The 21,536-nt window shown below is 39.2% G+C and overlaps 1 protein-coding gene and 3 non-coding genes across 6 annotated transcripts; 3 read left to right on the top strand and 1 right to left on the bottom strand.

Moving 5' to 3' along the window:
• Nucleotides 1–459: 459 nt before the first annotated feature.
• LOC5518768 (adhesion G-protein coupled receptor G2) lies at nt 460–8,991 on the top strand. 3 transcript variants are annotated; one of them, XM_032363600.2, is made up of 11 exons: nt 460–582; nt 2,778–2,836; nt 3,253–3,392; nt 3,968–4,065; nt 4,231–4,308; nt 4,618–4,804; nt 5,428–5,621; nt 6,578–6,791; nt 7,325–7,388; nt 7,909–7,996; nt 8,241–8,991. In XM_032363600.2, the coding sequence occupies exons 2-11, from the start codon at nt 2,800–2,802 to the stop codon at nt 8,761–8,763; spliced, it is 1,623 nt and encodes a 540-aa protein (XP_032219491.1). In that variant the 5' UTR covers nt 460–582; nt 2,778–2,799; the 3' UTR covers nt 8,764–8,991. The 3 variants fall into 3 exon arrangements, with proteins under 3 accessions (XP_032219491.1, XP_032219492.1, XP_048581469.1); XM_032363601.2 differs by lacking the exon at nt 460–582 and adding an exon at nt 1,603–1,695; XM_048725512.1 differs by lacking the exon at nt 460–582 and adding an exon at nt 2,509–2,661.
• Nucleotides 8,992–12,618: 3,627 nt separating this feature from the next.
• Nucleotides 12,619–12,780, top strand: LOC116602273. Its single transcript, XR_004290357.1, has one exon. It is a non-coding gene; the product is annotated as a U1 spliceosomal RNA (small nuclear RNA).
• A 1,970-nt stretch (nt 12,781–14,750) lies between these two features.
• Nucleotides 14,751–14,913, bottom strand: LOC116602272. Its single transcript, XR_004290356.1, has one exon. It is a non-coding gene; the product is annotated as a U1 spliceosomal RNA (small nuclear RNA).
• Nucleotides 14,914–19,108: 4,195 nt separating this feature from the next.
• On the top strand, nt 19,109–19,272 carry LOC116602274. Its single transcript, XR_004290358.2, has one exon. It is a non-coding gene; the product is annotated as a U1 spliceosomal RNA (small nuclear RNA).
• Nucleotides 19,273–21,536: the final 2,264 nt, after the last annotated feature.

The following is a 21,536-nucleotide window of genomic DNA, read 5'->3' as shown; positions in this document are numbered from 1 at the left end:
CCTCGCCTCGCCGACGAAGGCTTTAGGCATTTTCTAAGATGGCGCAGGTGTGCCGATAGCCTTTTATACACCAATCAGGAAAACCGGGACTCTACTGGTTGTATTTACTCGGGCTACCTGTGGTAGCACGAGTCTAGTTCTAATCGGAGTCGGCCGTACCACAAAGTCTACAGCTTCTCCCTAACAACAGATACATCTACATCCCATAAGAACTTCAATATGGTAAAAAAATTATGATGAAAGTAAAATGAAGTTACGACATTCATGCGTCTACTTTGCATTTCCATTTTTCAGTATCTAAGACAATCAAAATTTCTAACGGTAAAATAACGGGTCAGTTGTATAAAAAATAATTTACTTTGCATCAAGTGATTGAGTTCCAGTTTGTTTAAGGGACATATGTCAGAATCCGTCCCAATCACAGGACTTGTCAGTCAAACAAGGGTCGACGTTTTAACACTCAGCTGGCCTACGTCAGCCAAGGCAAGTCGTCCTACTCTCACATTTACGAGCGAGATTTGAGCGGTGCCACTCAACTGCGCCTTAAACATGAAGGGTTTATTTCGATTTCTGCGTTAGATGGTAAGTCTTACAAATTGGGTTTTCCTTTAGAAATAATTTTGTTTATTTTTCCATTTCGTTTGAGAAGTTTGTTGCAAACAACATTTTCTTGACACTACAAGTTAAGTAATATTTTGAATGCTCTGAAATCATGAGAATTGATAGAACGACGTGAACTGGAAAAAAATGTGTTTATCCTCTAACATTGGAGAATATATCGAAAGGTATTGCGCCTTATAAACTTTAGCTATTAGAAAATAGGTAAAATTTAAAAATTTAAGGACAAAAAAAGAACATTTCAGATAGCAAAATGTATGCCTTTAATCAGACAGGAAATGGAAGAATCGACACAGCCGCTACTTTTACCTTCAAAAAAACAACGGTTAAAAAACGCATAGTACGGCAAACTGAGATGTTTCAGGTATCCATCATCCTCGGAAACCCAAGAATATTTCCCTCTAATGTTTCACTCGCGAGCGTTAGATGGAAATACTCCTGAGTTTCCGATGATGGGTATCCATCTGTTTGAATTTTCTTTTAAAATATCTTAACTTAGGTTGTGCACGTTTTAAAAAGGAAATACTATTTAATATAAAATTCTCTTGAGAATGAATCATCCAGCAGGTCACAGGGGCGTGTCCACGCCCAAAAATAGGGTTTAGAAATTGATGCCAGGAATGATAAAATGGGTGATAAATACTCTCTGGTGCTGTGCCTTTATCAAAGTTCAAATCTTTAGATTAAATCCTTGATACGCAGTCTTATGATTTGACGGTCGATTTTTTCTTTCCAAAAAAAACTATTGTTTTCGCAAAGCACCGAGGCACCTTTGGTGCCCCTATTAATTACTATGTAAGGGTAGTTTTGATAATGGGACAATATTCTTTCCTGTGTTATGAAGTGCATACATGAATTAGAAAGTTAACAAAGTGTGCTGTCGGACCTGGGAGGCATGTATAATAGAAAGCTTCCTTTGCTTGTGACGTATGAAGGACGGTGTTCTGAAAGGTGTTAAAACTTGTCACGAATGGCAAACATTACCTTCGTAAGAAACCGGGGCACACTTAAGAGTGGGGTTCCGCGCGCCGGCTGCAAATCTCAAAGTCAACGAACCTTTCTTCCCTCTGTTCACAGGTGATGCCACCAATTTCTGTATTTCAATCATAGAGGCGTTAGGGGTAGTGTTAATAAACAACTGATTCTTAGCAGAGCTTGGGAAAATGCATGATTACAAAGCCTTTCATGATAAATATTATTTATTCGATTCATGTGGCTCCCACAAGCAAACCCGTCACAATTATGGCTTATATATAAAGTATCCGATATCCCCAAAACGTCTAGTTGACCAAATAGAAAAGAATATTGCGAAATTTAATAAAGTTTCTGAAGTTTGTGTGCGATACTCCTACGTTATTTCACTGTTTCATCGGATTTAAAAAAAAGACACGTTTTTAGGATTTGCTGAGAGGAAATGCACAGGCTTAGTTATCATATGAAAAAGGTCTATAAAATTGGCGATCTTTCGATAGAAAAAGAACGTGTTTCGGCGGTCAAGAGAGATGCGCGTGTCCCCTGAGCCCAGGCCTGGCTAGGAACATGCAGACCAGCGGGGAATGATAAAGATGCATAATATAGTACGGGCTATGTTGGGAACTGCTACCATTGAGTTGAATCTTGCGTAAATCAAAAACAGATATAAGAAATTTAAAGAGAGCAGCACACAAGATAAACTGTTCTCTATTGCTCCTTCAGCAGACAATAAATGTTTATTAAAGGTAGAAAAAAATATTTATTAAAAAACGCAGCAATTTCCAAACTATGAACTTTGTGTCCACAATCATCTGGACCCCTATATCAATAAACCACAAACGAACGATTGATCAGCTGCTCGACATAAATGTATACTTTACAGAAAAGTACCTTTTTTTGTTAGTGTAAAATACCTTTTACATATACTAACGTCTGCTAAAGAGTGCACATTTAACCTGTTCATTCCATGTCGATTTTGATCGAGAGATAATACAATTGAAAATAGTCTGGTATTATTCCTACAATGTTTAACGGTGTAGGAAGCTTAGAAATCTTCAGATTTACAAGAAGGTAAGGAGAAAAAAGGCTTTTTTTTTGGTCGTTTACGGGCTTTAGGGGGTTAAACACGAGGTGTTGTGTTAGAACTGAGCCGCATCTTCGCCCTTTTATTGCATTTTTATTTTTAGGTTCAAGTGATATTAAAAGACGATGCAGATACTGGTAGTGTATTTTGTTACAGTGGTCGGTAAGTGATTTTTATTAGTAAAAAAGCAAACAAATGTTGGTTATGTATTTGCTGTACCAAAGAAAGTTATAAAGCTGTCATGAAGGTTTTTCTTAATTACTCAAGATTGCGACAAGCAACGAAATTCTAAAGCGCAAACAAATATCCATGATATATAACTTGACTTAACATTATTAGTAAAAACAACCCTAGGTTTCCGGGGATAACTCTAAACATGGGTTTATTTGTGTTTTCTTGAAGCTTTGTTGGCCCTTTGGGGGAACAGGGGTATGGTCTTTTTCTGAGATAAGATGCTACTGTTTAAGTTATTGCCATTGTTTTTGTCGCTGCGATGGTATCACTGTAACAGCTGTAGGCTGTTTTAGCAGCCCGCTTTGCTACTCGGTTTTCATGGCGCCCTTGTATTGCGTTGATAGCACTGGGTATCGCCGGAGCGGACAACATCACGTTGTACTACGGCTATTCTGGTATCGTGCTCAACTATAACTACACCCAGGAATACCTAAAAGAGGACAGCGTACAGCGACGAAATCTTTCAAGAGACATCTTTGAAGGTGTAAGTGGCGTCATATAAGAACTTGTCTTACATTCCCCTCCCCCTAGCCTGCTAGCCGGCACTCCAGTAAGTTGATTCAGAAATCGCTGTTTTCGGGGGTTTTGGGATTCTTGTAGCGCGCAAAAAGCGCTCCCTGTCGTACTCTTACTCTCATCAAGGGATATCTTCCTGTTTCCCGTATTTTCAGTCTCAATCTTTATTTTCTTTTTTTTTTCTATTCTGCCACTTCTCCCCGTCCTTCACACACTAGTGGCGGATCCGTCCCAGTCCTCCCCCCACCCCCACAAACTCGCCTTAAACAATCCAGGACCGTCCATGCCTAGCTTATTTTGCAGCCGCTCTCTGTGTCGGTCCCAGATCCTCCCCACTCGAGTGGGCGGCTACAAAGTAGGCTAGTCCATGCCTTGCCCCATCTCTCCTAACAACATTCTCTGCTTCCACTGTAATCATCACCATCGAGTTCTCCCTTCTCTTCTTACACCACTAGTATCCCCGCCCTCTTTACAAACACTCACCCACAAACAAATGCGTAAAGCTTACTCTGCGCTATCATAATCGCTACATTTTATTTACAGTTCGCAGGGATTTACACAGATGATCGAGTACAAGGATCTTACAAAAGTAAATACCACGCCGAGCTTCTAAACATCACCGCGGAAGGAGTGTATTTGAGGTGTGTCTAACAAAATAAAACGTTCGAGACTGGATGTACTCACGGATATAGAAGACGGATATAAAGCCTATGTTCAGATGTGATGGGTGAGGGCTATATCTTATAATAACTAATAATAATTTTGCGCAGCGTAGCTTTTTAAGCCGATTTCGTTTGCAATTTTAGCCAACCTTCAAGACGATTTTCTGGGAACTTCAGCAATATAGAAGAGCAGCGAAATAAGAAAAATTTCCATCCAGAGAGGTACTTTCAAATCTAAGCAGCTTATTGTTTGTAACTGTTTGAAGTAATATGTTAAAGACAGTGCAGTAGCCTAGTATGTGCAGGCTATATTATAGATATTACTATATCCATTAGATAAGAATGTCAAGTGATAGCAAACATTGTGGTTGTTTTACAAAAGAGAATGGACAGTGTGACTATCGCGAATCTTCGTAAAAATAGACGTGCTCCCCAGCTCCCTGCGAGCGGTCGCCTCCGAGCAATGAGCCGCTCATTTTTCTATAAAATAAGCTCTTAGCACCTGCTAAGATCATAACCCCTATCTGTCAGGGGTATTTTCTTTGTGACCATCCTGCGGTTTGAGTATGATGTGGAGTATCCAGGTGGAAGTGAGCAGTACGTCACCCAGTTACGTCGTAGCATCATCAACACCATATGGTACTTCCTGCGCCTCCAACCTCGGCCCATGTACCTTGGCGGGAAAGTCCACTTGAATGACACTGCTTTTGTGGCAAAGGTAAAACTAAAATGTGACTTACGCTTTAAAGAGTTTACGCTCCCCTATGAGCAATTAATGTTTACGCAAATATCAAATTCCAGTTATAGAAATACATTTTAAACATTTCTGGCAAATAGAGCATTTTGTTTTCATGACATTTAATAAAATGAAGGGCAAAAACAGAAGCGAGATTTTGCCAACGTTTCGGGCTTTATTGAGTCCTTCTTCAGAGCAGGGCGGTTACAAAAAAAAGTTTTTATGACATTCAAACGGAAGGCTAAGAAACGTAATCTGTTTTCGCGTAATTTGTAATCGTAAACAAATAGTAAGGTCCGGCACGTACCCAAGGAAAAACTCTGACCTGCTTAAAAAAAGCGCCGAGCATTGTCGCCTCAATTAACAGAATAAAGACATGCAGCTCATAATTGACGTACTTACTAACTCTAAACATTTCGACGTTAAGGTACAAATAAGCCTGGATCTGCGCTTTAAAAGGTGATGTTTCATAGAGCTCATCTCTTGTTTTTTGGTGACATTTGAAATGATACTGTAAACTAGAAACTATTAGCCCTATTGGGTCAAATGAAATAGCTTAGAAATTAGATACCTAACATGTATCAAAGAGCCATTTTTCCTTTCAGGAAATTTTATCAGATGATATTCACACCATTCTAGAGAGCCTTCACTACAAGTATGGCTTCCCTAGCTTTATCGTGCGCCAAGAGAGGCACGTTCCACAGGCACACCGAAAGATCCTGTCTATCATCTCATACACTGGCTGCGGGCTGTCTTTGCTTGGACTCACCCTCACTATCTTGACCAACCTCATCGCAAGGTGAGCACAGTTACTCATTTTAACCTCACTATATTGACCATCCTCATCCCCAGGTGAGTACAGTTATGCATTTTACCCTCACTAACTTGACCATCCTCATGTCAAGGTGCATCCTCGAGGACCCAGGGCGTCGCGGAGATCGGACACACAGGGAGCTTATTACTTTTTTCGAGCGCTCCCTGTGTGTCCGATCCCCGCGACGCCCTGGGTCCCCGAAGGTGGTCAAGGTGAGTACAGTTACTAATTTTAACCTCACTATCTTGACCATCTTCATCTCCAAGTGACTACAGTTACTTATTTTAACCTCACTATATTGACTATCCTCATCCACAGGTGAGTACAGTTACTTATTTTAACCTCACTATCTTGACCATCCTCATCTCCAAGTGACTACAGTTACTTATTTTAACCTCACTATATTGACCATCCTCATCCCCAGGTGAGTACAGTTATGCATTTTACCCTCACTAACTTGACCATCCTCATCTCCAAGTGACTACAGTTACTTATTTTAACCTCACTATATTGACCATCCTCATCCCCAGGTGAGTACAGTTATGCATTTTACCCTCACTAACTTGACCACCCTCATCTCAAGGTGACTACAGTTACTTATTTTTACCTCACTATATTGACCATCTTCATGTCAAGGTGAGTACAGATATGCATTTCACACTCACTATATTGGCCACCCTTATCTCTAGCTAAATACAGTACAACTACACCTTTCACTCTATTATTATCTTGACCACCCGGTTATTTCCAGCTGAAAATAGCTATGGTTTTCACCCTCACAATCTTGACAATCCTCATCTCCAGGTGAGTATAGCTATACAATTTCCCCTAACTATCTTGACCATGCTTATCACCAGCTTAGCAACATATTTCACACTCACTTTCCTGACTCAATTATCCAAGCGACCTGCTTCGGTCAAACTGCTTTCTCTTGATACTAGAAAGCTACGTCGTATGCGAGCCAATCAGATTCTGGTTCATATGTGCGTGGCGTTGATTGGCGCACTCCTGCTCTACGTGTTTGGGATTCAGACTGTATCACGTGACATGAGTGACGCATGCAAGGCCCTGTCCTCTCTGCTACACTACTTCCTGGTATCGGCCATGGCGTGGACGAGTGTGGAGGCCTACAACCTCTACCAGGACCTCGTCAAGGTGACAGCAACATCAACATTCAGTAGCTAGCAGGGTCTGCTTTCCCCTCTCCCGCAGGAACATGAATATGCCTTAAAAATAATGCCTTGGCAAAGAGTAGGTGTATGAAAAAAAGATGAATTTATATATTTTTGGCGTATGTTTTCTTATGCTTTCAGTTAAGAAATGAAAAATAAAAGGGGAACGCCGCTGGATTCTATAATTGTTATTCACTTTTATTATAACCAATGTACTAAATTTACATATAAATATCTTCCCATCTATCTATTCGACTCCATTACCCACCCCCCCCCCCCCCCCCCCCACCCACACACACACACACACACAAAATTATAAATAAAAAAGCAGCAACTACAATAACAGCAACAACAACAACAACAAAATTACGTCAACGCTTCTGGCCATATTATCACTTTGATCACCCTTAAATGACGCAAGTAGTTAGGGTTCTACTTGTCTTTTGTCATATTTACGCAGGTCGCTCTGTGTTTCGACATCCCATGAGGCTAAACATGCTTTTTTCGTGGTTTCAGGTGTTCGACACGTCGCTTCTGACGCATACGGAGTTCATGTGTAGAGCGAGCATAGCGGGCTGGGGTAAGCACTCACCAGCCAACACTAGACCACAAGCTAAGAAAAAGAGGGGGGACTACATACCGTCTCTTAGATACATCAAATGCTCTATTTAAACGAGAGTGCGCATGAGATGGTGGATTCATATGGGGGGGATAGGGGTATGCAAATCCGCCGATCCGCTGCATTTTCGGGGCAAATCTGTGGATCTGCAGATATTTTAAGATCCGCATGGTTTGACAGATTAACAATAGCATCGATCGAAATTCATTTAAAATCCGAAATTTGACCGTCAAAGCAGTCAAAATCCGAAATCTGCGTGTTTCCAAAATCCGCCAATCCGTGAGCATTTCGGGGCCGAATCCGCCAATCCGCGAACCTATTCCACCCCCACCCCCCTCCCCGATATGGGCAGTGTCGGGCAAATATTTCATTCCGATCTCGCGTTAGTAGGCCATTTTTATCCCATTTTTATGGCTGTGATACATTGTTTTAAGCTAAGTGCGCGACATATCCATTGCTTATGCGTGGTTGTTTCTTTCAGTCGTTCCTTCTATCGTCGTGATCATAACTGTCGTCTCAGACCAGAACAACTACGGCTTTCACATAATTGAATCGAATAATCAGACTTTGTGAGTACAGCATTAGCTATGCACACGTCAAACCACCGATGAATGTCAATGGGCCTCGTTGGAGGGAACTCATTCAATTTTTACTTTCTGTTTGCGAAACAAAAATCTAATTTGAGTTTTGAGACTAACAAGATTAATTTTTATGAAAGACGTAAAACTTAGATGTAAGAAAAACGTCGTACGCATGGAGATGCCAAGGTGGCTAAGCCGATAATATATTCTAACAAGTCTATGTACATTTCAGTTGCTGGATGCAGCAAGACGCGTTCTACGGAGCTTTTCTCGCCCCAGTCCTTCTCCTCGTAGTGGGCAATACCGTTGTGTTTGTATTTGTCATGCGCGAGATCTACCGCATGCCACATCTTCACGAGAAGCGGTCACGTGTCGCACAATTCCGCGCCTCGATCTCAGTCTTCGTGCTGTTTGGCCTCAACTGGGTGTTCGCTGGCCTGGCTGCCACCACCCCCACCCTGGTCATGCAATATTTGTTCACTATCACGTGCTCGTTCCAGGGCTTCATGATCTTCATCCTGCATGGGCTAATGAAGAAGGATTTCAGGGAGGCATGGAAGCTAGGGTTTGGAGAAAACCGCGTGACAGAGACCTTTCGAGGCAGCTCTCTCACGCAAAAGACACACTCGACCTCCATGTCACGCAACTCCCTTGTACATAACGTTACTGTGACACATGGAGAGAGAGGGGGCGCGGGAAATTTTGGAAGTGAGGGACTGGACTCCGGTATCGACGTCAAACAGATCACTGGGTGAGACGGCTAAAGGCGGCGAGTTACACAAACTTAGAATCAGTTAGTATTATCATTGTAGAGACGCAAGGACTAGGTGGATACTTTATTTGCTTACAAATAACGCATATAAAAACAGAGGTACAATATAGAGATACAACTGTACGTATATAAGAAAATATACGCCGGAGCGTTTCGCTTCTCTGTGAGATCATCTATGAAGTCTGAGGAATAAAAAGGAAACAGACTTTAACTTTCTTGTCGTTGTCCTTGTTTCGCAAATGTTCGGTTTAGTGCCCTGAAGCATCTAGAGTCGCGAGGGGTCGATGATTTTGCGGGACTTTGTTTTTGAAAACGGATTTTTACTTATAAAATTCAGATTTTAGCTCTGTATATTTTCAATAATATTTTTGTTAAATAAAAGAATAGTTATGGGTACTATGCCCTGCACCCGGTCATTTATTGCATTTTTTCTTAACGGATGAGGGAACGGGAGGGCTATTCATCAAATGGATCGCTTATTCACATCAAGAAGCTAAAATCTCAAAGGCTGTACGCTAAACTGTATCGTCAGCTTGCCTGACGACATTTAAACAGCGACTTGAAAGACATGGAAGTTGCTTCACGCACCTCTGTAAATCTCCAAAAATATAAAATAGGGTTTAGGCTAGCGGATAAACATAAGTATGCGATACCATCAATTAGGAACTCCACTGGAACTTGTGGTAATGGTTGGCTTTGCCGTCTTTTGGATACTAGAGCAAAAAACCTTACCAGATGTGGACAGTAAGAAAGTAGACAAACTATCCAGATTAATATTAAAGTCAGAACGGATTTTCTAAACTTTTTCTTGAAAATGCTATTTTGTGCTCCCGTCACTTGAACTTGTATTTGATGAAGCTGTCGACGTAAGATACAAAGTACTTGCATATAACATAGTGCAGACAAGGTCCGCCCACTCCAACAACGGTTAAAAAGAAGATGTAAAGCGACAGTGCTGAAAAACGCAAGACTAGTTCCAGTACCGCGCGGTTAAACCAGCCTTTTTGTTTTGAAATGGCGGCATTTTACCGGCGAACTGTCACATTTTGGCGAACGCTAAGAAAACTAGACCAAACATAAGGCTATAACTTTTTTTTATGACTCCCTTATTATCACACAAATCTGTCATCTTTTGTACAGTATAGTTTTAATCCTGTACAGTTAGTCAAAACAGCAACTGAAGTCAGCCTTTCGTACCTTTACTCGAATGATTCAACACTACGATTGTGCTTGTTTTTCGCCAGAGCACGCGCATGCGCATACGTTATTCAGCACTGTCATGTAAAGCTGGTTTTGGGCAAATTTGTAAGACGCCACACACGGACAAGTGCCGACACAACCCAGGCTCCACCTATCGCGACTCCAACTTGCTAAATGGTAACGACTGATTGGTAGCGCAGATGGAGATGAAGAAATAGGAACCTTTCTAATGCTGAAAGGCAGTGGGTTGAAAAAGATGTAGCGTTGAAAATGTGAAAACAAGTTTCTGTTATTTCGAATAGCGGACAGTATAACTCAGGACCTGACTTTCTGAAGGCGAGCTTTGCCGTTGGTGAAATCACTAATATCGTAACCCCTAAACCAAAGTCAGTCAGGGCTAGTTTCACTATTATGAAGTTTGAGATAGTTCGTAGCGATGGAATCCTAGCAATGGCCAGCAAAACAGTGCCGTTCAGAAGGATAGCAGACAAAGCGAGAATTACGCTGGGCCAAATACTTACATGAACGTTTGGGTATAAAGCCTCGATTGCGAGCAAAACAGGAGATATCGCTTACTCAGAGCACATAAAACTATTGATTGGTAGCACCTCCCATCTAGTGTTCTTGCTGTTCCTACGCGAGTCCAAAATGCAGAATTTATCTTATCACGAGCAGGAGTATTGTTCGAATAGCCCTATGACTGGCTGGGGTGCCCCATCGTGTGTTCACTTTGCTGTTTTTAACTCTATATAAAATAATCTACTATTTCAGCAGCCAGAGAGTAGAAGCGAGCAATTCCCATATGTCTTCTTGGAGTGGACATACGAGTTAGAGCATTCATCTGATGACGACTGTCTCGAGCTTTATTAATTTGAACTCATTTCAGTAGACATTTTCTTCCTTTGTTAGTAAAACAATCAGAAGCTTGAACTTTAGCCTTTTTTAATGTGAAATAACTATCTATTACTTAGTTAGGGAGTATGAATATTTTTTTTCTATCCATAGTTTGGAATTAGCATCTTATCTACGTATCTTTGGAGTGTCAAAGACTAACTCTGACCATCCCAATTTAGAAATAACACATTTCAAGACTGAAGCAGTACTTAGGATAGATGGCAGCAAAGTCAGACGGACTAGATAAACAAAAAAAGCAATATTTGATGATGCTATTAATTACAGATCTAATGCAGCCAAAGGGACGCTAGCGATCAAAATACTGTCATCATTTCAAGATCCAGTAAAAGTAAAAATATCCATTAATTAACTTATCAAGGAGAAAAAAAGCATGCGTTGTTCTTTTAAAATCTTTATATCATAGCACATTTGTGATCTTATCGTACGCGCCGCGTGGCAAGTTCTTACATGGCACTAAGAGAGCTAGAGATGGTCACAAAACGCAGGCGCGTGGGGGTGGTGCAGGGGACGTGTTTAGCGCCCTGCTACCCTGAAAAGCGTGCCGCTTAAGCTTGATACACGCCTCCAGGCGATGCAACGCTCATAGCTGACTGTTAGTAAAACTCGTATCTGTTAACCTAAACGAAGGGGGTAATTTTATGACGGTCCTCACATTATAATGATCTCTGTATTTTACTTTTGATATGAGCAATTCGGATAGAAAATGGCGTTTTCTTGTTATTGTTCACAGTAACTTATATTCGATGTAGTGACGATTGTTTTCGTTTCACTTACGAAAAAAATCAATTTTCTGGTGCATGTGGCATTCAATGCACTTGACAATTATTGATAATAATGAGCTTTCCAAGGCGATTTCCAATATTTTTCACTTCGCCATTTTTCAGTTTTCTATTCTGGCGACTTCTCCTTGAAATCCGTTTGTCTATTACTGTTTTGTCGCTACCCTAGAGACACCGTTTGAAACCTTTTCGTTACCATAATGCCCATCCTTTAAGAAATCGATTCGATGCCAAAGTGCCGTCATTCAAGAAGCCGTTTTGCCATAATGTTCAGCCTCCAAGTTGGGCTGGTTAGCTGGTTAGACCTCGGGATGCTTTTCTGGGTGAATGAAAGTCAGACATTAAAAGATACAATTGTTTGCAATCTTCTAGACACTGCGTCTGTGTACTCATTTCTTTATATTTAGACAATATCTCTGAGAACAAATAAAAATTGAGCGTAGGTTTTACTAAGCCCACAATAATACTCAAATTCCATATTTGCATACGAAATGGTGCGCAAGAAGTCATTATTATGCTAAAGACGTTACGAAGATTGCTTTTGTCATCACTATGGGCTGGAGCCTTTGCTGACAAATGAACTTTTTAAAATTACCAAATGCATATTGATAAGCTCCTCAGGAGCTATTTCACTAGCCTAACTAGCATTTCTATATAACTGGGTGATTCGAGAGTACTTCGTATCATTGCCAAGTAAAAGCTTTGTTAGTGTTGAGTTGTTTATAAAAAGCGATGTCGGCAAAGACGAGTCAAAACTAACTCCCCATTGATAAAACGCCCTACCACCTGCTATAGGATATGATTCACTGTTTAGGGCTTGAATTATAGAAGATTGCCTTATTTACAGTCGGCATATCTGAACACGATTCTAAATGAATTCCTCCCCCGCGCCGATGTTGCCAATGCGTCTCGAATATAAACAGCTCAGGCTCGCATCGAAGCTCATACTTACAGGGCACAGGAGCTACTGTGATCACGAAGGCAGTTCTCTCGGAGCGAGGCCCCTCTGCACACTAGGGGCTGAACTCTGCGCGTTCCCGAATAACACGGGTTCGCGGTGTGCAATTTTTGATAGTCGGGTGGACTTGCGTGCGCGCTCGTCTGCCCACACAACAAACTCAAATGAAAGATGTCTATGTCAAATGCTACCCATTTGCTGTGAAAAGTTACTCATTTGTTGCAAAAGCAACATGGTTTATATAAATTGGTACAAAATGAAGTAAATTTTGTGAATTAGAAAATGGGTTAAGGGACCATAAGGCCGATATACTTTTATTTTCTACTTATACCCTATATTTCTTACTGTGGGACTCAAATACGAAGGCCAGTTTTCCTTAAAGCAGCCATTCTAAGCAATTTGCACTGTGGAATTCTAAGGTAAAGAAGAACACACGTTTTCTGGCCTAGAGGCACAATCGAATGTCTCTTCACAATGTTCGAGATGATTTGGATGTCTCAGGTAGTGCTATAAGGAAGTCTATAAGGAATCCTGCCTTTGTCTTATTTGGAAAGAAAAAGTGCACAAAAATTATGAATACTTACAGATCGCTTAACAAAATGCGCAATGATTCAATTTTTTGTGCAAGTTAAAGTATAAGCAGTATCTTACAGATTTCGACATAAACAACAAACTGGAATTTTCCACGCGAGTATGCAAGAAGTCGTAAAGTCGTCTGGAATTAATAACAAATAAAAACATATATACATATAAGATATAAGCAGATACAAACAGACAATGGCCACAAGTCCAACAACGAATAATAAGCTAAAGAGGCATCTTAGTACCAGAATATCGAATCGAATAAACCAGTTCATACTCTAGCCTACAAAATGCAAACAGGTGATAAGCTATAGCTTCCGACCAGCAGGGAGCCATACGTGAGGTCTATCCTAAAATATTAGATACGCGTGTTACGTTGTCAAAATTAAACACTTAAATAGTTTATGTGTTAACCAATGACATGACGTCCTCTCTTGATTGATTTTCCCTCGTAGGGAATCGTCATGCACCCAATTTAAGATCCGCTTGGCGTTATTGAGATTCCTATCCATTTCAATGCCCGCAAGCTTTGCTATAAAACGGCACAATGGATGATATTATTTTACATTTTATTGATAAGGGCTTCATCTTAAAATTCATTGGCCTTCTAATATTTGGAACAAAGGAGACTCCCCTTCCCGTAATCCAATCCCATAAATGGGAACCGAAAAAAAAAAAATAGTGCTTACAGATAGATCAGCTTATTGATTATACACATGATTATCGTCACATATTAGAGTCATGATTCCATGAAAAAAAGCTTTTTACGACAAGGGAACGACAAAGGGACCGTACCCCAGAACAAATTTCAAAGCCTCATTTCCATGCTTGAATTATAGATCCCTATTTTCTGGAGCATGCGCAATGGTGTCCAACACATAATGCACGATACACGTGCAAAATTGAGAACTCGCACTTTACAAACTCTTTCTTAATTTCTAAGGCTAAGTTCAAACGGCGTATTATCCATGAGCCGTATTGAATGCAAATGTATGCAAATGGAGATGAAACAATCGACTCTATTCATTTGCATTGATACGGCTCATGGACAATAAGACGTTTAAACTAAGCCTTAGTTACCAAAGGCTGTCGTTTCATTTTTATTTTTGCTAAAATGGCATCGAACAACCATAAGGACACTACTAAAGCTGATCCTGCTGAAAGTCTTGTCCTGAAGTGAAAATAACATCTTCGAAGCTTAAAGAATTTTGACCAGCCTCTCCTTTGTTATTGTTTACATTTGAAAAGACAACGGTCTTTAAACTCAATATAAGATAATTGTTTAAAAACATCACGGTTAGTTTCGCGCTTGAATTAGCCGATGGGAATGCATGCTTCGTGATGACTAAGTATTGTACAAGAGTGTAAAATAGCTGCATGATTAGCGTTTTAAGCTGTCCCATGCGCTAGTCGATACCAAGTACCTCATGATAAAAAACCCTTTGAAGAAACCCTTCAGTGAAATAACTTTAAAATGTACCTATAATGTAGCTATAGCGACGCTTCTTTTAACTGTTTTTCAATTGATTTGTTTGGGGTGGACAAGCGCGAACGCAAGTCCACCTATTCTACCAAAAATTGAGCACTCGCCTCGCCTCCATCGGAGGAAGGCGCCCGGATCAGTGGCCTGGGTGCTAGGCCACGTCACCTTAGGAACCGCGCCTTCATGATCACGCGCGTTCCAGTGCACTGTAAGTTTTGTTGATCGAACACTCGGCAGTCTGCTTATATATACTATTTAGTATCGCTTGGTCTTCTGGGAAGGCACGATGTGTTTACTAGCCATTTACACTGTTTTTGGCTGTTACACGAGCGTTAATTGCATTTGGCAGACAGCGGAAAAGATAATTATTGTTAGTACAACCAAAAGGAAATGAGAAAAAGTTCCCATAGTCAGCCCGTTCAGACGGCCCAAATAACCTTGAAACTAGGCTTTTTTGTAAGATATTGTACTTTTTTTTCGAAGGTTTTTTTTTTTTATGAGAAGTTTCCTCTTACTTTTCCATAACATAAATTGACATAAACATATTTCATTCTTTTTGTGTAACATACTAACACATCCATAACTATGTTTCACTAATTGTAAGTACTCTTTTGTAGTTATACTTGGCTTCCGTAGCCAATTAAATTACAAGCGTGAAAGCAATTGTACCGAGAGCACATTCAATGTTACCTCGTTATCACAAGTACATAGCCCGAAAGGCGTTGATTAAGCGGATTAAGTGCTAAACTAGATCAAGCTAGCTTTTTACATGAACATTTCTTTCAATACAGAAGGCCCAAATAGTCGTGTAAACCAGACGAATAAATACAATACACTAAAAACTGGTATTCGACTCTGCCAAATTTTCGTTTTTAATAAGACTTCTTCAGGGCAGACTCAATGAACTCAAGAAGTCTGAAGAAGTCTTGATAAAGACGAAAATATGGCAATGTCGAAAATACCAGTTTTTAATATATTGAAAATTTCTATCTTTATATTAGTTACTTGGTCTTGACCGTGAAAACATAACCAAAATTCATCATTTACTACTTTGAAAATTAGCAGTCTGTAAAGTCATTTTACGGTGCCGCAGGCGTTATGCACATAAAAAGATGTCGAAAATTCAAAGCAAAATTTTCTTACGAGTCATTATTACATAGCGACTCTTGTGCCGATATGTTAAACAAATTTAAAAAATAAAATGTGCTTTTCAATAGAGCATAAAATTAAAAAGGGTTAATATCAAATTTCATTCCCTCATTGATGAATAAAAAAACAATTTTCTTCTATTGCATGAAAAGACAATTGATAACAATATATTTCAAAGTAATATTTAATCATTTAATTAAATAAAAGTAGAATATAATGCAAGTCTGCTATAGATTCTGATTCTTATTTTTTATATTCTTTGGTTTTAGCTCCGGAATCCTTCTCGGAATTGCACATTAATTAGCGCATTACAGAGGCATACAATAAGCGCTTATTTTAAAAAGGCCCTAACCCTCCCTAGAAAATATGCAAATTGATATAAAGGACGGACCATTAGCAAAGTGAGGGGGGGGGGGTAGAAACAAAAAATTCAAACACGATAAAAATAAAAATAAAATAAATAAATGAATGCAGCCAGAAGCTGATGAAAAAAATCATGCACGGTTAATTGAATTAAAGGGTTGGGATCCATCGGCAAGTCTTGTCAACACTCAATGCTGTGGACGTTTACCCCCTGTAATGTGTCCAGGAATGTTTCTCTTCAACACGTTTAATAAGTATATTCTATCAATTGGCACTAGCTATTTTGCGCGCTGTTATTCCCGCCATCTAAGCGAGACTTAGTGAAAGTGGTAAATTCTAGGCGATTCTCCTTTTTGGGAAATACTACTTTGCTCAGTAGTAATCTTTTGTAGCGAATTTAACGTTAACTAGCTTTTTATAACTATTCAAAAGTGATTCACGACCCTCGAGTAAAGATGCTTTCGATGTTTTGGAATTAGGGCATCTTTCTAATGGACCGGTTTGCGTATTATTACCGCGCTCAAGACGCAGATAATATTGTTTCAAATGTATCAGTGAAATTGCTGCATTTGCCCTTGGCTAGCCTGTAGGACTCCTCTGTAATTTAGACATGCAAATAAATAGATCTGTGTAAAAACTGGGGGATTTGCTTGAATGTGGGACCCCTCTGTAATTTAGTCATCACAAAAAAATTAGATCGGGAAAAATAGGCATCATTAAATTTAACTATTTACTCTAACGTACGGCTTAGAATAAACCTTTGATCATTTTGCATCTCAAGACTTCGATAAGTATAATTTTAGTCATTTGTAGCGCTTTATAACGCCTTTCTATCGATGCTAGCTGATTTTACTCGGTAAATGAGGTATTTTTACCATTTTAGCATTTTTTATGAAGTAACCCCCTGACCCTGATTAGGAATTGACTAGGAACTGACTAAGGAACTTAGGAATTAGGAACCAGGATAATCGCCGTGCACTCGCAAACGTTGACAGCTACTGCAGCGATCTCTAGCACCTTTGCCTGAGTATGATATCCGACACTAGGTCATCTCAGAGCACCTAGTCGGCACGGGAGCCCCACCTAAAGCCCGTCATGGAGACAAAAAAAAAAATAAACACAACTGAGCGCCCCAACCCCCTCCCTTTTCAAATACAAGACTTTTACCACATTTTAGATTTATTCCCATTCATATAAATAATGTTCAACTCTTGAACCGTCGCTTATTGTTACAGCTGTAACTGTTTCATTCGCATCTCCGAATAAAGGCATCGGCCATTACTCCCGGCCAATAACCCTTACATCGCGTATTGTATTTAAATAAAGATTTTAATGACGGCCATCAAAATGCCATAGTAAGCCTTCATTTTATTACGTAAACGGTGTTAGAAATGGGAAACTGGAAACTATCTAGCAGTATTAATCCGGTTGTGCCGTCGCGAAAACTTTAATTCCAGATGATGCGTAATTCCTTTACTTCTAGCACCTGTCTAAAGCGAACATGTACAGTGTTGCATCTACCGCTAATATTAAAGTCCCAAAATATTGCTTACTCGATCATTTCTTATACCTATTTTATACGGCCACGTATAAATGTAATTTTTATTGCATTTAAAATTTTTACCTGTGAAAGCGTGTTTTTTTTTGTTAAATGGAATGAACAATGGTTGCTACTACACAGAACTTATTTACTCAACACAATATTTTCAATTTCTTGATTTTTCTTGTAAATCTCTATAAAGCGGGTAACATCTTAAAGAGACCACTTGGCTCACGATAGAGTTTCCACTCAGCATTATCGATGAACCAGCGCATGAAAAATGCGATAGATTATCTCACTTTATGTATACAACAATAGAAAAAAAATATATTTGTCTTTCTTTGTCTTTGCAAAGTTCACCTACCCTCAGCAGTCCGACTGTTTGGATTTCTTTCTAGAACATGTTGTTTTCATTCTCAATGCAGCTGCGGCTTAGTTCCTTTTTCTTTTCAGAAAGTTCATAAATCATTTGCGTTTTGAGGTGTGCAATGTCACTGTGGTAAGATTAATGTCCAAACGTATCTATTATCCAGTATGTTTTCAAGCGAATGGTGACAATTTGATTTTCTCGTAAATAAACTCTAGGGCAAGTCATATCGAAGGAATGCATTACATCCTCGCAGGGGGGAGGCAATAATAAATGGAAAATGTGGACAAGTATGATGGTAACGGGTGACGGAAAGTTTCGATTTCTGACATAAAAACAGAAAGTGTGCATAACGATAAGAGACAAGTTTTAGTAATGATAAATGTTGGCGTTGTCAAATATTTAAAGGATACTCCCCACATGGTGGAGTTAGGTATTCTTGGTACCAAAACTAAAGATGAGTTCTATTAACAGTTGGGATGACATCTGTCTAGGAGACAATAAAAGCTTCTATGTGTATTCTTATTCAAAATTAGGTCATGTGAAACAATGTATTGCTTGAAAAACAAAGGCACGAAATGTGTTGAAGTATGCTCATCTTCAGGATGAGACAGAAACACACTTAAGAATAGTTTAAAAGATTCTACGGCGATGATATGCGCAAAAAAGGGTGAGGCTGTTTAAAGACTAGAGAAGAACTTGGGCTGGTTTGGCGTAGTATAATGTGTTTTTCATGAATATTTGATGCCTGCTAGTGTGAGCCGATAACCTATTACAATCAATGCTCAATAACTCTCAAAGGATGCTCTAGAGTCTATAAATGTCATTTCGTTAGCATTCGGGGCTTTTATTGTATGTAACAATTCCATCACAACAAGTGTGGCGCTTGGCAATTGGTTTGCTCGTCGCAACCACGCGTCACCAACCAATCCGGACTCTTTGTTTTCGCGCCAAAACTAGTATAAAAGCAAGCAAGCGCACCAGTCGCACTCATACTAACAATGCACTAGAGGAACTGTGATCACGAAGGCAGGCCTCTCGGTCTGGCTCCAGTCATTGCACATTTTGATCTGGAGCCATTCTGCGTGGATCCCCACAAGGGTACGCGGTGCAAAATTTTTGATAGTTGGGTAGACCTGCGTTCGCGCTCGTCCACCCGCAAAAAAATCAACAAAAACTACTGAGACGATCTACTTACTAATCGACTTGGGTTAAAAGTGCTATAAGTCAAAGCTATTGCGATAAGATCAACAAAACACTTTAAATTTTTACAACCAAGTTTTCTTTTTACCACCAAATAATCTTGAAAAAAATAATCTTTTAAAAAAAATTCACACATTTTATACCACAGGTGTTTAACTGAGAAAATATTTTTATTTTTGCCAGATTCCATAACATCCCTGGAATAGAAATCTTTAAATGACCGGTGATCTTTAATAATGCGGAAATCAGAAGTTTGATATGACTGATTTTAACATAATTTTATGGTAGATCATAACATCTTCCGTTTATAATAATCTTCAAACGAACACGGTGTTCTAAAAACACGCGGAGGCATAAAAAAAAATTAGCCTAGTGAACGTCTAAATGACTAACGGTCGAGTCAACTACTTTGGCACTTTCAAATACCGGCTATCCGAGCTTGCTGTTTTTGTTTCCTATGACTCAAAACAACTGCAAGATTTGAATGAATGGCTTCACAGCTGCCAAGGAAAAGATAATTGAGAACTGAATCATTAATTTTACAAGTTAGATTTCATTTTGAAAGATTATGTGCGATAAAACATGCGTAAAAAATTCCCTAGGAAAATTTCGAAATTCCAATTCAATCACAAAAATATGTACTCATTTCTTTTTTTATGGCATCTAAAATATAAAGCTTTTAAAATAAGACGAGGCGATTGGCGCCGCTATTTTCTAGCGAAAAACATTTGACTCGAACTAAAAGACCTAATAGAACTCTTTCCCATTTTATAAGGTAAAAAGCGAGCGGCTCGCTATCCGTACAATCCATACCAACTAAGAGATACAACATATTTACTGTTTTAACTAACAATTATAAGCTGGCTCATCATACTAACAAGTGAATGTGCGTAGAGACAAACAGTCTTTCGAGATGTGTAGGGAGAAGAAAGAAGAAAAGCGCTGAATGAAGAAACAAGTAGAAGTTGGTACCTAGGTTTTTCGTATAAAGAAAGCTTTAGTTTTCAGTCAAATATAATTGTCATAATAGAGGTGAAGAATGGTGTAAAAATATAATTGAAACAGGATTACACTTCAAAAGATAGTAACAATATTGCGTGCTCCTCTCGCTTGCTTGAATGCATCTGTAGTGAATTCTCGGGGCGGCGTTTCTGTTAACTCGTACTAACCACAGGATACGAGGGTTTCCCTTACCTACCGGCCAAATATTTTGCTTGTGAACACAGACGGGGGTGACATAAAATATTTATAGCATGGTAAAATCCATTATAGAAAAGTGAAGACTTATGGAAATGGTTGTTCAAACGAATCATAGGATTTGACGTTGGTATGGTAGAGCTGTTGAAAACTGTGGCCTGTTGGAGAAGGAAATCGAGAGGAATACCCGTGATCTTTTTTTTCCATCGTAACACAACAAATAAATCGCTGATGGCTAGTTATCAGGAAAAGAATATAGAGTGAATGTTTGCTTTAGAAAGGTACTGACCTACGGCGAAAGATGGGGGAATTTAAATGAAAGAACAATGTGAAGTAGATAGGGGTACTCTCGGAGACACCTGCTTCTTTCTTCTGTTCAAAGTTAGAATAGGATAAATATCATTACAAATTCTAGAAAATTGAAGTACGAAATAAAATTTATACAGTAAAACTAGGACATTACAACACGACCTGGCAATGACCTGATGTATATGCTGTTACAATTTGGATATCAATAATTAAACCGGATGTTTTGGGGGGCTACTCAGAATATGTTTGGTTTTTACTCATCTCGTGTCTTTTCATGTGTTTAAGATATCGCTTGCCAATTAAAATTGTAGAGAGTAAGAGTAGTTTTTGACTTATTGATCTTGGTAAAACACTCAAATACCACTTCACAAGAATTTTTCCATAGAATAAATACCTATATCAACTAGGAATTTAGTAATCAACTACGAATCTAGAGTAATCCAAACAATGGTGAGTACAATTGGAACTTCAATGTGTAGGCGGGAAAGCTGGGGAAATGTCACATGATATCTAAGGCTAAGTTTAAACGTCGTATTATCCATGACCGTATCCAATGCAAATGCATGTGCAGTTTTGAGAATGCAAGGACCAGGTCACCAAAAATAAACATTTTTTTACGCAATAAAAAAAAAATAAAAAATGAAAGTTTCCTACACAATAAAAAAAAAAAATAAAACGACAATAAACAAACCCAAAAACACGCACACCGAC

This window comes from Nematostella vectensis, chromosome 3, assembly GCF_932526225.1.
Source record: "Nematostella vectensis chromosome 3, jaNemVect1.1, whole genome shotgun sequence".
Lineage (NCBI taxonomy): Eukaryota > Metazoa > Cnidaria > Anthozoa > Actiniaria > Edwardsiidae > Nematostella > Nematostella vectensis.
Note: the sequence above shows the minus strand (reverse complement) of the source record. Positions and strands in the feature narration are given on the sequence as shown.

Coding starts and splice junctions, on each gene's coding strand:
- LOC5518768 (XM_032363600.2), top strand. CDS start 2,800: ATGCAGATACTGGTAGTGTATTTTGTTACAGTGGTCG. Junction 4,805..5,427: donor ACACTGCTTTTGTGGCAAAG/GTAAAACTAAAA, acceptor TTTTCCTTTCAG/GAAATTTTATCAGATGATAT. Junction 5,622..6,577: donor TTGACCAACCTCATCGCAAG/GTGAGCACAGTT, acceptor TCTTGATACTAG/AAAGCTACGTCGTATGCGAG.